General features: G+C 35.3%; 1 protein-coding gene across 1 annotated transcript; it reads right to left on the bottom strand.

Moving 5' to 3' along the window:
• Window positions 1–228: 228 nt before the first annotated feature.
• On the bottom strand, window positions 229–12,587 carry LOC125258624 (putative ferric-chelate reductase 1; the record flags this gene model as incomplete). Its single annotated transcript, XM_048175571.1, has 15 exons — window positions 229–480; window positions 580–605; window positions 1,858–1,998; window positions 2,081–2,139; window positions 2,228–2,319; window positions 2,675–2,761; window positions 4,191–4,306; window positions 4,392–4,508; window positions 7,918–8,059; window positions 8,155–8,256; window positions 8,654–8,845; window positions 8,945–9,038; window positions 9,135–9,232; window positions 9,376–9,509; window positions 12,398–12,587. Coding segments are annotated over 15 exons (1,680 nt in total), but the record flags the coding sequence as incomplete, so codon positions are not given.
• Between the last annotated feature and the right edge of the window lie 1,016 nt (window positions 12,588–13,603).

Here is a 13,603-nt window from a genome sequence, read left to right as displayed (position 1 = left end):
ATGCTATATTATAAATACTATCCCCGGTTTCACAGACCAGGCTTAAGCTAATCACAGACTAAAATGCATGTTTGAGCGGTTTTATATGAAATCAACTAATACTGACATATCTTAAAATATGTCACTGCTATTGTTTTGTCTCAAGACGCACACCAGTTTTTTTCTAGTGAACGTTTATAAAAGCTACTTGAATGTCCTGATTGAACTAAGGCCTGGCTTAGGCTAAGGTCTGTCTGTGAAACTGGGCCTGTATTATGTTAATTAAAAATAATAATAATAATAATAATGTGTAGAGAGATACTTCTGGGATAACATGGATACATACTCATACAACAAAACAGTCAAAAAATGGCCCAACCAGTGAGGAAGGCTGATGCATATTGGTTGTACTTAAGACCTGCCTATTCCAACAAGAAGTGATATCAAGAAGGCCAGGTTTCCCATCAAAAACAGGATAAGCAGGACTGTTTCAGGCTTCATCTAACAAAAATAAAACGTATTACTTTAAAACATGAAATTTACAAGATCACCTTTTATATATGTAGTCCATATGCCCATATGTCTTAATGTTGGACTTACCGATCCACAACTGCAAATCTCAGAATCTAAAATAAAATGACAAGGGTGAAATAAACCTTTTATGCATTGTTAAAATAATACATTTTCAGATAATAATTTCCAAAATCGTAATTCCAAGAAAAAGTAAAAATGAATAATAATATGAGATACAAATATAAATATACACTACTGTTCAAAGGTTTTATGGTCAGTAAGTTTTTTTTTTTTTTTTTTGAAAGAAATTACTTTTATTCAGCAAGGATATATTAAATATATTAGGCTATATATAAAACATTTATAATGTTACAAAAGATTCAAGTTGTCAAATATCAAACTTATGATTTCCCCGTTTCCAACATTGATAATAATAAGAATAACGTTTCTTGAGCACCAAATGAGTGCCAAATGAGTATAATTTTTTGTTTTTTAGAAAATGACCGATCGTTTCGCTAGATAAGACCCTTATTCCTCGTCTGGAATCCTCAGACCCCAGAGGGTTAAGGAGAAAATACTCAGCAATTGTGTTGACAAAGGAATTTGCATATGGCTTGTCTTAAAGCATATTAAGAACACTACATGGACATATAAACAATATTAAAAACTTGATTTTCACCACAGGGGCTCTTTAAGCATAAGAGTTGAGCAAAGTCATGGGTTTGATTCCCAGAATGCATGAACTTAAAAAAAATTATTCCTTGCATGCAACGTAAGCCGCTTTGGATAAAAGCCAAATGTATAAATGTAAATCCACATGCGATTTGAAATATGGTTAAAATGGTTTTCATCCTCTCTCTTTACACAATGATAGCTGAAACTCTCTTTTATGCCTCTTGCCAAACATTTATAATGTTACAAAAGATTCAAGTTGTCAAATATCAAACTTATGATTTCCCCGTTTCCAACATTGATAATAATAAGAATAACGTTTCTTGAGCACCAAATGAGCATATTAGAATAAATTCAGAAACTGGAGTAATGATGCTGAAGATTCAGCTTAGCCATCGCATGAATAAATTACATTTTAAAATATATTAAAATAGAAAACAGTTTTTGTCATAATATTTCACAACATTACTATTTTTACTGTAATTTTGGTCAAATAAATGCAGCCTTGGTGAGCATAAGAGACTTCTTTCAAAAACATTTTAAAAATCCACAACCACAAACTTTTGAAAGATAGTGTAGTGTATACAAATAAATAAAAAAAAAAATAGTAAATAAATAAAAAGGCTGTTATGCTTTTCAAATTTACATAATTGGTATTTTCAAACAACTTTACCAGCGAATGCAGCGTCATACCTTTTTTCTTGGCACGCATGTTAAGATCTTGAAGAATGTACATCAGCGCCTCCCAGGTAATAAAACCTCCCATAACTTTCAACATCCATCCATCCTCCTTATATTGTTCAAACAGTGCCAAACCAGTGAAAATCGCAGCAACTGTGTCACAGAATAAAAGAGAGATTGTTTTCATCTGAGGAAATGGAAGACGTCGATGAAGATAATGAAGTTGTTGTCATACCTGCGAGGGCTTTGATAGCTAAAGCAATGAAGGAATGGGCCCAGTTGAAAACAAACCTCCTGCAAAGAAAATCATCAGATTAATAATAATGCTTCCCCCTTGCCTTTCCATGTCCTATCTGCATAAGAGAAGTGAAGTTTCTCTCACCGCTCATGCTGCGGCTCACAGCGGAAAGCAGCGACTATGGGCTGAATAAGACTGAGGATCATCACCAAACAGCCCAGGACAGGATGAGCTCCCTACACACACCGATACAACACTGAATTACAGTATGTCTGCACAAAACACTTCACTTCAAACATCTGAAATAATTAGCATTTCAATTTAAAACTCAATGTCTTTATATAGATGGATTTTATATAAATGTGTGGAAGTGTTTTCACTGCACGTTTTTTACTGCCAATTATTCAAATTTAATATCATTTCCTTACTTTGTCTGTCAATAATAATATCATGTCATTACTTACATAGCCACAAAAAATAAGCTTTGCATCACAGGAATAATAGTTATTTTTGAATTATAATAATATTTCACAATATTGCTGTTCTTACTGTATTTTTATGTAAAAAATAATTCAATTTATTTTAGCTTACCCCACTCCAATCCTGAGCATAAGAAAACACCAGTATAAATGCGATGGCTGTGGCAGTGACTGACAGGGCCATCAGAGACACGTGGGCCTGTGGAACAAGAAATAAACCATATTTAGTTATTTTGGTAACACTTTACTTTAAAGCTGCAGTCAGCAACTTTTTTTGTGTTAAAAATTTACAAATATTATATAATGAGAATATACAACATGAATCCATTTTCCAAACCGTGTTTTTGTCTTATCCTGAATCATTATGGTACACTTATAATAAGTGTTTATATTCGGACTATTTCAGACCAGACTGGTAGGACTCGCCGCAGAGTATCACAGTAACTGCGTGACTCGCCATAGACATACACAGAGAAAAGTAGCTCCGGCTAGAATGTTCCTCCGCAAGACGCGTGCAGTTCTGTTTATTAACTGCTAGAGGGCCAAAAATCACGGACAGCAGCTTTAAGGTTCATTAGTTAAATATTAATGTATTAACTAATATGAACTAACCATAAGCAATACATTCGTTACTATTTACTAATCTTTTCAGTTCACTTTCAAATAAAAATTTCCTAATAATTTACTCACCTCCATGTCATCCAAGATATTCATGTCCTTCTTTCGTCAGTCGAAAATAAATTTAGGTTTTTGATGAAAACATTCCAGGATTATTCTCCTTATAGAATAATGGACTTAAATTGGCCCCAATAGTGGACTTAAATTGGCCCCAAACTGTTGAAGGTCAAAATTACAGTTTCAGTGCAGCTTCAAAGGGCTTTAAACGATACCAGATGAGGAATAAGGGTCTTATCTAGTGAAACGATCAGTCATTTTCTTAAAAAAAAAAAAAAAAAAAAAAAAAAAAAAATTATATACATTTTAACCTATTATAATTCCAGCAAAATTGCCATATACAATTAAAACGTATATAATTTTTTGTTTTTTAGAAAATGACCGATCGTTTCGCTAGATAAGACCCTTATTCCTCGTCTGGAATCCTCAGACCCCAGAGGGTTAAGGAGAAAATACTCAGCAATTGTGTTGACAAAGGAATTTGCATATGGCTTGTCTTAAAGCATATTAAGAACACTACATGGACATATAAACAATATTAAAACTTGATTTTCACCACAGGGGCTCTTTAAGCATAAGAGTTGAGCAAAGCAAAGTCATGGGTTTGATTCCCAGAATGCATGAACTTAAAAAAAATTATTCCTTGCATGCAACGTAAGCCGCTTTGGATAAAAGCCAAATGTATAAACGTAAATCCACATGCGATTTGAAATATGGTTAAAATGGTTTTCATCCTCTCTCTTTACACAATGATAGCTGAAACTCTCTTTTATGCTTCTTGCCATTGTTGATGATTATTATGAAGGTGATTGATATGGCAGCCAATGTAGAAAAACCTGACTACGGTATCTGAATAAATGGATCAGATTTCATCATTTGCGAAATGACTGCGCACAGTCGGTCCGAAAGATTTATATGCAGTTTGAGGAGAGTAAAAACAGATAGAGACTTACCATAAACCAGAAATCTTTACCACAAAAACCGTGGCCCTTGGCAACCCCCTTTAAATAGCGTGCTATGATCATCCCAATACTGCCCGTGGTCATCCAGGCGATTAACATCAGGGAACCTGAACCAGATCAGTAGCATTAAGACCACAGTAATGCTGATGTGAGGCTCTAATGTGGATTCAGTAGCAGTTTGTTTTGATGTACTCACCGTGGCTTTAAGGATTGCTGGGAATTCTTCAGCACTTCCAGTGACCAGGGATGGATTCAGTATATCTGCCTTGGTGCTACTGACGTATTTTGTTGTGTGGAACTGGATGTTACCTACAAATGAAGGTCATTCTTCAGTTAGGAATGACCAAAGATGCTTTCATCATTTACTGACCCTCATTCTGATCCAAACCAGTGACTCGTTTTCTTCCAGAAAACACAAAAGATGTTTGAAAAAATTTTATGCCACTCTTGTGCATACAATGAAAGCATACAGTGACTAGGGACAGTCAAGCTCGAAAAACAAAAAGCATAAAAGTTGATTGTGCACCAGACTTCTGAAGCCATTCGATAGCCTTCTGTGAGGAATTTTCATTGTTCACTGAAAATCTTACCTTGCGTAAATTGAAACTTTCTGAGAATTCTGCTAAACATCTTGATTTGTCCTTAAGAGTTTGAAACAATATGAGGGTGAGTATAGGATGACAGAATTTTATTTTTATCCCTTTTTTTGTTTGATGTTTTATTGTTTTAAAGTAACTATTAAACATATAAATATTAGATGAAAAATGAAAAAAAAAAACAAAAAAAACTAAAATAAGTGCTAAAATTACCAAAATTACTAAACTAAAATAAAAATAAAGCCAAAGATTTCATATATGAAACTATTAAATTTCAGACTAAGTGCCGTCTGAAATTTTCTTCTAAAATAAACATTTTTATCAAGCTTTATCAAGTTTAGGTTCAGTGATTCCACTTTAATGGCAATTAATATGTCCTTTTCATTGCCATTGAAGTGAAATAACTGAACATAAACAAACAAGCTTGATAAAAATGCATATTTTAGAAGAAAATTTCAGACAGCACTTAGAGGCTTTTGCATCTGAAGTCTGCATATATACATATATATATATATATATATATATATATATATATATATATATATATATATACAGGTGCTGGTCATATAATATAATATGCTGGTAATATAATATCATCAAAAAGTTGATTTATTTCACTAATTCCATTCAAACAGTGAAACTTATATATATTCATTCATTACACACAGACTGATATATTTCAAATGTTTATTTCTTTCAATTTTGATGATTATAACTGACAACTAAGGAAAATCCCAAATTCAGTATCTCAGAAAATTAGAATATTACTTAAGACCAATACAACGAAAGGATTTTTAGAAATCTTGGCCAACTGAAAAGTATGAACATGAAAAGTATGAGCATGTACAGCACTCAATACTTATTTGGGGCTCCTTTTGTCTGAATTACTGCAGCAATGCGGTGTGGCATGGAGTCGATCAGTCTGTGGCACTGCTCAGGTGTTATGAGAGCCCAGGTTGCTCTGATAGTGGCCTTCAGCTCTTCTGCATTGTTGGGTCTGGCATATCGCATCTTCCTCTTCACAATACCCCATAGATTTTCTATGGGGTTAAGGTCAGGCGAGTTTGCTGGCCAATTAAGAACAGGGATACCATGGTCCTTAAATCAGATACTGGTAGCTTTGGCACTGTGTGCAGGTGCCAAGTCCTGTTGGAAAATGAAATCTGCATCTCCATAAAGTTGGTCAGCAGCAGGAAGCATGAAGTGCTCTAAAACTTCCTGGTATATGGCTGCGTTGACCTTGGACCTCAGAAAACACAGTGGACCAACACCAGCAGATGACATGGCACCCCAAACCATCACTAACTGTGGAAACTTTACACTGGACCTCAAGCTACGTGGATTGTGTGCCTCTCCTCTCTTCCTCCAGACTCTGGGACCCTGATTTCCAAAGGAAATGCAAAATTTACTTTCATCAGAGAACATAACTTTGGACCACTCAGCAGCAGTCCTTTTTGTCTTTAGCCCAGGTGAGATGCTTCTGACGCTGTCTGTTGTTCAAGAGTGGCTTGACACAAGGAATGCGACAGCTGAAACCCATGTCTTGCAGACGTCTGTGCGTAGTGGTTCTTGAAGCACTGACTCCAGCTGCAGTCCACTATTTGTGAATCTCCCCCACATTTTTGAATGGGTTTTGTTTCACAATCCTCTCCAGGGTGCGGTTATCCCTATTGCTTGTACACTTTTTTCTACCACATCTTTTCCTTCCCTTCGCCTAATGTGCTTGGACATAGAGCTCTGTGAACAGCCAGCCTCTTTTGCAATGACCTTTTGTGTCTTGCCCTCCTTGTGCAAGGTGTCAATGGTCGTCTTTTGGACAACTGTCAAGTCAGTAGTCTTCCCCATGATTGTGTAGCCTATAGAACTAGACTGAGAGACCATTTAACCCTTTCGCACGTAAGTTTCAAATATTCTGGCTGACCCCCCAGCGTGAGTTTTTTAAGGCGACCGTTATTTAGAACGTATCACTTTATGGTTTCCATGGTGACGCGTCATTGCTTGTTACGTGACACACCGCAGCGCTGTATGACTGATGATCTGCTTTCATTTAATTTTTCCTTTTTTATTCAAAATATTCCCAAATTTGTTAACTATAGCATGAAATATCTAATATTCCGATTGCCAAATATGTGCAAGTGAATGTGTTTTGCTGTTTAAACACCTTTATAACGATCGCGTTAGTTGAGCCATATGAGCGATGGGCGCCGCCATGTTAGTTTGCGCCGCGCAGAGAATCGGATCTGTTGGATTTACAACCCGTGAATTTATCCACTTCTCCCGAAATACATGAAAGTAAGTGTGCCGGTGAACTGGGGAAGAATAGAGTAAGCTTTTAAGTTACTTTCACAATGTGTATCTGATATGAATTAAACGTGTTGTCAAGTTATAATGGAAAGGGTTGTTATTTCCGCTTCTATAGACATCATTGTGTATTTTACAAACTCTAAATATATTGTTTTGTTAGTACTCATGTGTATTTAAATGTCTGAAACCTGAAATGAACATTATTTGGTTGAAAACACTGCATATATGTGATATATGAAAAGCGCTGCACGCGTCCGTCTCTGGTTTAGCGCCAGTTAAAGCGCGCACGCACATTTGAATTTGGCAGTTGATCACGTAATGCACTGAACGTTCTAATCACACCGGTGTGATCGTACGTGTTAAAGGGTTAAAGGCCTTTGCAGGCGTTTTGAGTTAATTAGCTGATTAGAGTGTGGCACCAGGTGCCTTCAATATTGAACCTTTTCACAATATTCTAATTTTCTGAAATACTGAATATGGGATTTTCCTTAGTTGTCAGTTATAATCATCAAAATTGAAAGAAATAAACATTTGAAATATATCAGTCTGTGTGTAATGAATGAATATAATATACACACACACAGTATATAAACTAATAAAAATGACAAAAAGCAAATAACACAACTAAAACTTAAAACTAAATTTTAAAATATAACTGAAAATATAAAAATAATTAAGAAATATAAAAAAAGATTAAGAAATACTGTAATAGTATAGAATTATACTAAAATAACACTGCATTACAATTGACAGTTTTTGTTCAAAACTTTGATTTTATACAACATAGAAATTTATATCAGGCTCAATAAACCACAGACCTTCACTGGAGGGTCCAGAAGCAATCATGAAGTAGTACTGGCTAGTGGACGTTGCTCTTGATGTGCTAATGGAATTACGAGAAGTAAAAGAACAATTGATATTTCCATTTGACAACGCTGTCTTGATATTAGTCACATTCCCCTGTAAATCAAGTAGAATATGTGAGTGAGTGATGATATTTTATCAAACAATAGTAAGAAGTGGTGGCACACTAGAGGAATGGAAGCAATCTGTACCAGTGAGAGAATATTTGGGGCACTTCTTCCTGTGGAAAAGGCGTGTTGCATTTGGAGTAAGCCGTTGCTGTCCTTACCACAGATGTAGATGTCGTCATTGCCCTGGAAATACAAAAACATTTTTTAAAACCATATGAACAATGTTGCCTCATTGTTCCTGGAAAAAAAAAACACATGAGTTTTGCTGATGTTTGCTGAGAAATGCAGAATAATGAGTCAGTGCTGACAGAGGTAGTTCTCCAAGATTCAGCAGTAGATGGATCTCAGGAAAAATATAATATATCAGACACCCACTTATGTTTGCAGTTTATAGACACATTACTGACATTTAGGCCAACATGGAATCTGTGCACAGAATTTGGAACACCCATCACTTTCACAATTCTACACATTCCATACTGCATGAATGTTTGTTAAATATTTTTAGACAAATAAAGAAGAAGATCTTCAGATTCCATTTGGGCCTGCTGAAATCTCATGAGCGGGACAGAGTGTGTACCATTTGCTGGTCATCTGAAAACCCAATGGCAACATATCCATCAGCCTGGCCAAACATTTCAATCGTCAATTCTGATTGGTCAGATGATGCCTGAACTGCCATGAAGTAACAGCCTGTGCTGGTAGTTGGGTCACAGTTGCTGGGCTGACTGAAGCAGACTTTGGTTGTCCCACAATCAGGATTTGATGGAATCTGAAAGCAACAGTTTCAGCTGAATATAAAACAACATACGAGAACAGATATTCCTAGATTTTATGTTTTATGGTTTAGAGGAAAAAAAGCAAAACTTACAGTCGGAGCTACAGTTGTTACTGTACCATTAAACATAACAGTAGAGCTCTTGACACCGACCCAAAAGGTAGAAAAATTTTTAACAAATGTTGCACTGAAAAAAGAAAGAAAATAAAAAAAATCCAAAATATTCCATTAAAAATCACACTATGAAATATAAAACAATACATTTAATTAGGAAAATTTGTACCTGAACTCTATATTGCTGAGCTGGCCAGATGTTGGGGCCGTCCATTTAGCTTTAATTAAAGTTTTTTCAGTATCTGATGTATGAGAAACTGCTCTATTCTGGAAAAAAAATAAAATTAAAATAAAATTAAATGTAAATGCTGTTTTTATTAAAACATAAATAATATATCAGTGCTATCCCATACAAGTTTATGATTATGAAAGCAAGTAATGTAATAAATATATAATGCAGAAAAACTCACAGCCACTCCATCGCAGGAGAGGACCTGTGTTCCATTGTCCAACACAGTAAAATTGCCAATGGGATTATTCGATCCAATTTGATTTGCTCGTAACAAAAACCCTTCAAAGTCTCCAGATTGTGCACTTAGAGATACTGAGAAAGAAGAAACAGTTCAGTGGAACTTCCTTAGATGAAGACAGACCCTGAACTAGCATAGTTGAACTGATAAGAAATGATGACCAGCTGTAAACTGGTCAACTTTAAGCTTGAAATTTGTTTCTGATTACTGACAGTAGCTCTCATTAAAGGTTTAGTTCACCCAAAAATGAAAATTGTCATTTATTACTCACCCTCATGTCGTTCCACACCTGTAAGACCTTCGTTCATCTTAGGAACACAAATTAAGATATTTTTGATAAAATCTGATGGCTCAGCGAGGCCTGCATTGACAGCAAGAGCACTCCCTTTTTCAATGCCCAGAAAGCAACTAAAACATATTTAAAACAGTTTACAGTGGTTCAACCTTAATATTATAAAGCGACAAGAATACTTTTTGTGTGCCAAAAATAACAAAATAATGACTTTATTCAACAATATCTAGCGATGGGCGATTTCAAAACACTGCTTCATGAAGCTTTGAAGCTTACGAATCTTTTGTTTCGATTCAGTGGTTCGAAGTGTGAATCAAATTGCCAAAGTCACATGAACTGTTGAAGTTTCAAAATACTTATGACACCTCATTTACTGAAATCATGTGATTTTGGCACTCTGAACCACTGATTCGAAACAAAAGATTTGTAAAGCTTCTAAGCTTCATGAAGCAGTGTTTTGAAATCGGCCATCACTAGATATTGTTGAATGAAGTCATTATTTTGTTATTTTTGGTGCACAAAAAGTATTCTCATCGCTTTATAATATTAAGGTTGAACCACTGTAGTCACATAAACTGTTTTAAATATGTTTTTTAGTAGTTTAGGGCAATAAAAAAGGGAGTGTTCTTGCTGGTGTCACTGAGCCACTGAGCTCAGGCCTCACTGAGCCATCAGATTTTATCAAAAATATCTTAATTAGTCTTCCGAAGATGAACAAAGGTCTTATTGGTGTAGAACAACATGAGGGTGAGTAATTAATGACAGAATTTTCATTTTGGGTGAACTAACCCTTTAATTAATGAATAGTAGCCTATAGTATTGTTAAGTAGTATTATTACAGTATGCATTATGAACGCATTAGGCTACATAGTATGGTACAGTATTTACTGTATATTATCTAATGTGGTATAGTAAGGAACCCCGCATCAGCCCAAAAAAGGAATCCGACGGCGGCCTGGGCGAAGGTTAACGCGTGTATGTCTTTTCAGGGCCCTTGTGAAGTTCACTTAATTTCACTCGTTTAATCTGACTCCAATTTCAAATGATTATTAGTCTTAGGTTGTGTTTCCAATTAGAAATTAATCATTGGTTATGCATTAATTTAGATTTTTGATTATTCTGATTACCTTATATCTTCAATTATTCGTTCACTGCGGTCCCGGTATCGCTTTAGAAAAGTCACTTCGGCCGACTGAGTGCTCTTCCCGGACACAAACTCATCAGTTCTGATCTTAAACATTGGATGCAGGGTAAATATCTACCTTTAAGTCGGTCGCGCTCTGCTTACTCATAACAAAAAAAGCATAGTTTTTATATATTTACGAAAACTGCAACTTATTTAAGGCAGCGATAGTTAGAAATCGAAATGGACTTAATTGATGTGCCCCATGCTCCATCTATTAAACCTTTCGTATGATCAATCCTGAACACAGATTTGCGGTAATACCTTCGCTTTAATCTACTAGAAATAATGAATTAAGAATAATACAGAATAAACCAAACATAACATTTTATTTGTGAAGTAAAAATGTATCATGCCAATTACATTACAGTTAGACAATTAGAAGCCAATTCAGAAATAATAAATGCATAACATCAATTACTCAAAGAAATGCATATACACAGTGATGTGTGAATGTCTTCAGACATTCGCCCATCTCTGCATGGTGGCCTCTGGCTACAGAAGATCCCGCCTGACTGCTTTGCACTTTACCTTATATACAGACCAGAACAAAAGGGTTGTAAATATTTATTACACCAACACCTGTTTTGGGAGGAGAGGAGTGGGTTTTCATAAAAGGCACCACCCAAAAAGAGGACAGAATTCTCCTTAGTTTTCAATCTTCTTCATAATACCAGTGACTGCTGTGAAATTGAGACCGTTTTACCAATCGCACATTTAAACATTTAAAATGATACCAAACATAAAAAGGGAAAAACAATAGATACACAAGTTGCATTATACGTCTTGAAGAACTTTCAGTGACTTGAGGGAAGGAGGGTGTGTGGGGGGGTTTAGGGCAAGGCGTTGTCCTTTGCTACTTCTTTAAGATCTCTCCAGATGAATTTTACTGTATTAAAGGGCACTTGATCTCAGATTTTGTCTGAGCAGGAAAACCAAGTCTTACAGTATTTATAATGTACAGTATACCATTTATTAGCAATTAGTTTCTAAAAGTCATGTTATATGGATTAATTTGTTAACATTTTGCAGAAGTATGGCTCATTGTTAGCTTGTTAGTAATTTTTTAAAGTGTTAGGCTAAATATACAATCATCTAGGCCTATGTTAGCAGACTTCTATATTTTATATTATATTGTATACTCTGCCACAAAAGTTGGACACGCCTACTCATTTTTTACCCATTTTACACATTTTAGAATAATGATAAATTCATCAAAACTATGACAACACAAATGCAAGTATGCCAATTACCAAAATTGCGCGTCCATTCCTGATCCTTTTCCAACATTACTGAAGATGTAATGTTATATGCTATATGCTGCCCGCTTTTCCATTTCATACTAAATATAACACATATTTTACGGTAAGATAAAATAAGTAATTAGTTTAACACTCAACATATAAATCAACGAAACATCTGTGCAAGCTTGTAAACGCAAAGTATGTCCTACAAAACTCATAGCAGGTGTAGAAGAACAGCCTCACCTGTGATTTCATCTCCCTCTATAAATGTGGTTCTGTTACCAGTAACGGTGAACGGAGCAGAGCTGGACTGAGCGCTGTTAGACCCGTGATCCGGCGTCATAGATCCACACGCTCCGCTGACCTGTCCACTTCTAAAACACTGCACGATCCCAACACACGACAGGAGGACATACAGGAACATCTGAGGAGATTAAAAACTCTAAGTTATATAGTCATCGTCGAGAGGAGCAATAAAAAACAGCGACGGAGAAGAGAGGAGAAAAATAATAAAATAAAAATAAAAATGGATAAAATAACAACCTTTGGACAATTTGGTGCCCGAGGATATTGTTGTGTCTTTGTTTATTGACTGAAGCCGTGTGAACGCGCGCTCAAGAATCCAGCCTCTTCTTCACTTCAAATAGTGCTGTCAATGTGGGCAGGGCTTTACCTGAATAGGTAAGTGATGCTACAGTCCAGCAGTGGGCGATCATGAGATCCTGAGTTTCTCATGAGCTCAAGTGACATAAATCATACGTACATAAATAATAAATAAATAAATTTACAATGCGTTGTTTTACTGCCTCACTAGGTTGTTTTCTTAAGTTCTAGATCCAGATGCAGAATTTGTCTAACCTCTAACTTTTTGAATACATGGTAAACAAAACCAAAATGTATCTATAAAAATGTATTTAGATCTGTTGACAACTGATGATTTGTTTTCTAAAGCTGTACAATGTAGTAAAAATGCATATGAAGATATGATTTTTCTTCAGAGCAGAAAAAGATGCATCAATACAATTTAATTAAACAATTTATTTTAAATAATTATAAGAAATTTTGTAACCACGTTTGAAGTTTACCCTGTGACCCCAAACCCCAACTGAGAACAACTGCTTCTTAGTATGGATGTAATGTTGTAATGATGCAATATTTATCCATATGATATTTTCGACAGCAAATAGGTAATAAAACTGATAAAAGACTGAAACAGTTTGAGAAATTGTACTCATTTATTTACTCAATGGCCAATTTCACCTCTCATTAAGTTGATGTTTCTTGTGCATACTGACACATTTCTACCTTTGGAACATCTAAAATGTGAAATTGAATGAATCATAATTATTTATTGTTGTGAAACTGCATTACTGGAATTCCAATGTAGTGTAAATAATGTATATATTTGCAATGTTCATGTTTTCCACATTTTCTGTAAAACCACTGTTA

Source organism: Megalobrama amblycephala, linkage group LG22, assembly GCF_018812025.1.
Source record: "Megalobrama amblycephala isolate DHTTF-2021 linkage group LG22, ASM1881202v1, whole genome shotgun sequence".
NCBI classification, from domain to species: Eukaryota; Metazoa; Chordata; class Actinopteri; order Cypriniformes; family Xenocyprididae; genus Megalobrama; species Megalobrama amblycephala.
Note: the sequence above shows the minus strand (reverse complement) of the source record. Positions and strands in the feature narration are given on the sequence as shown.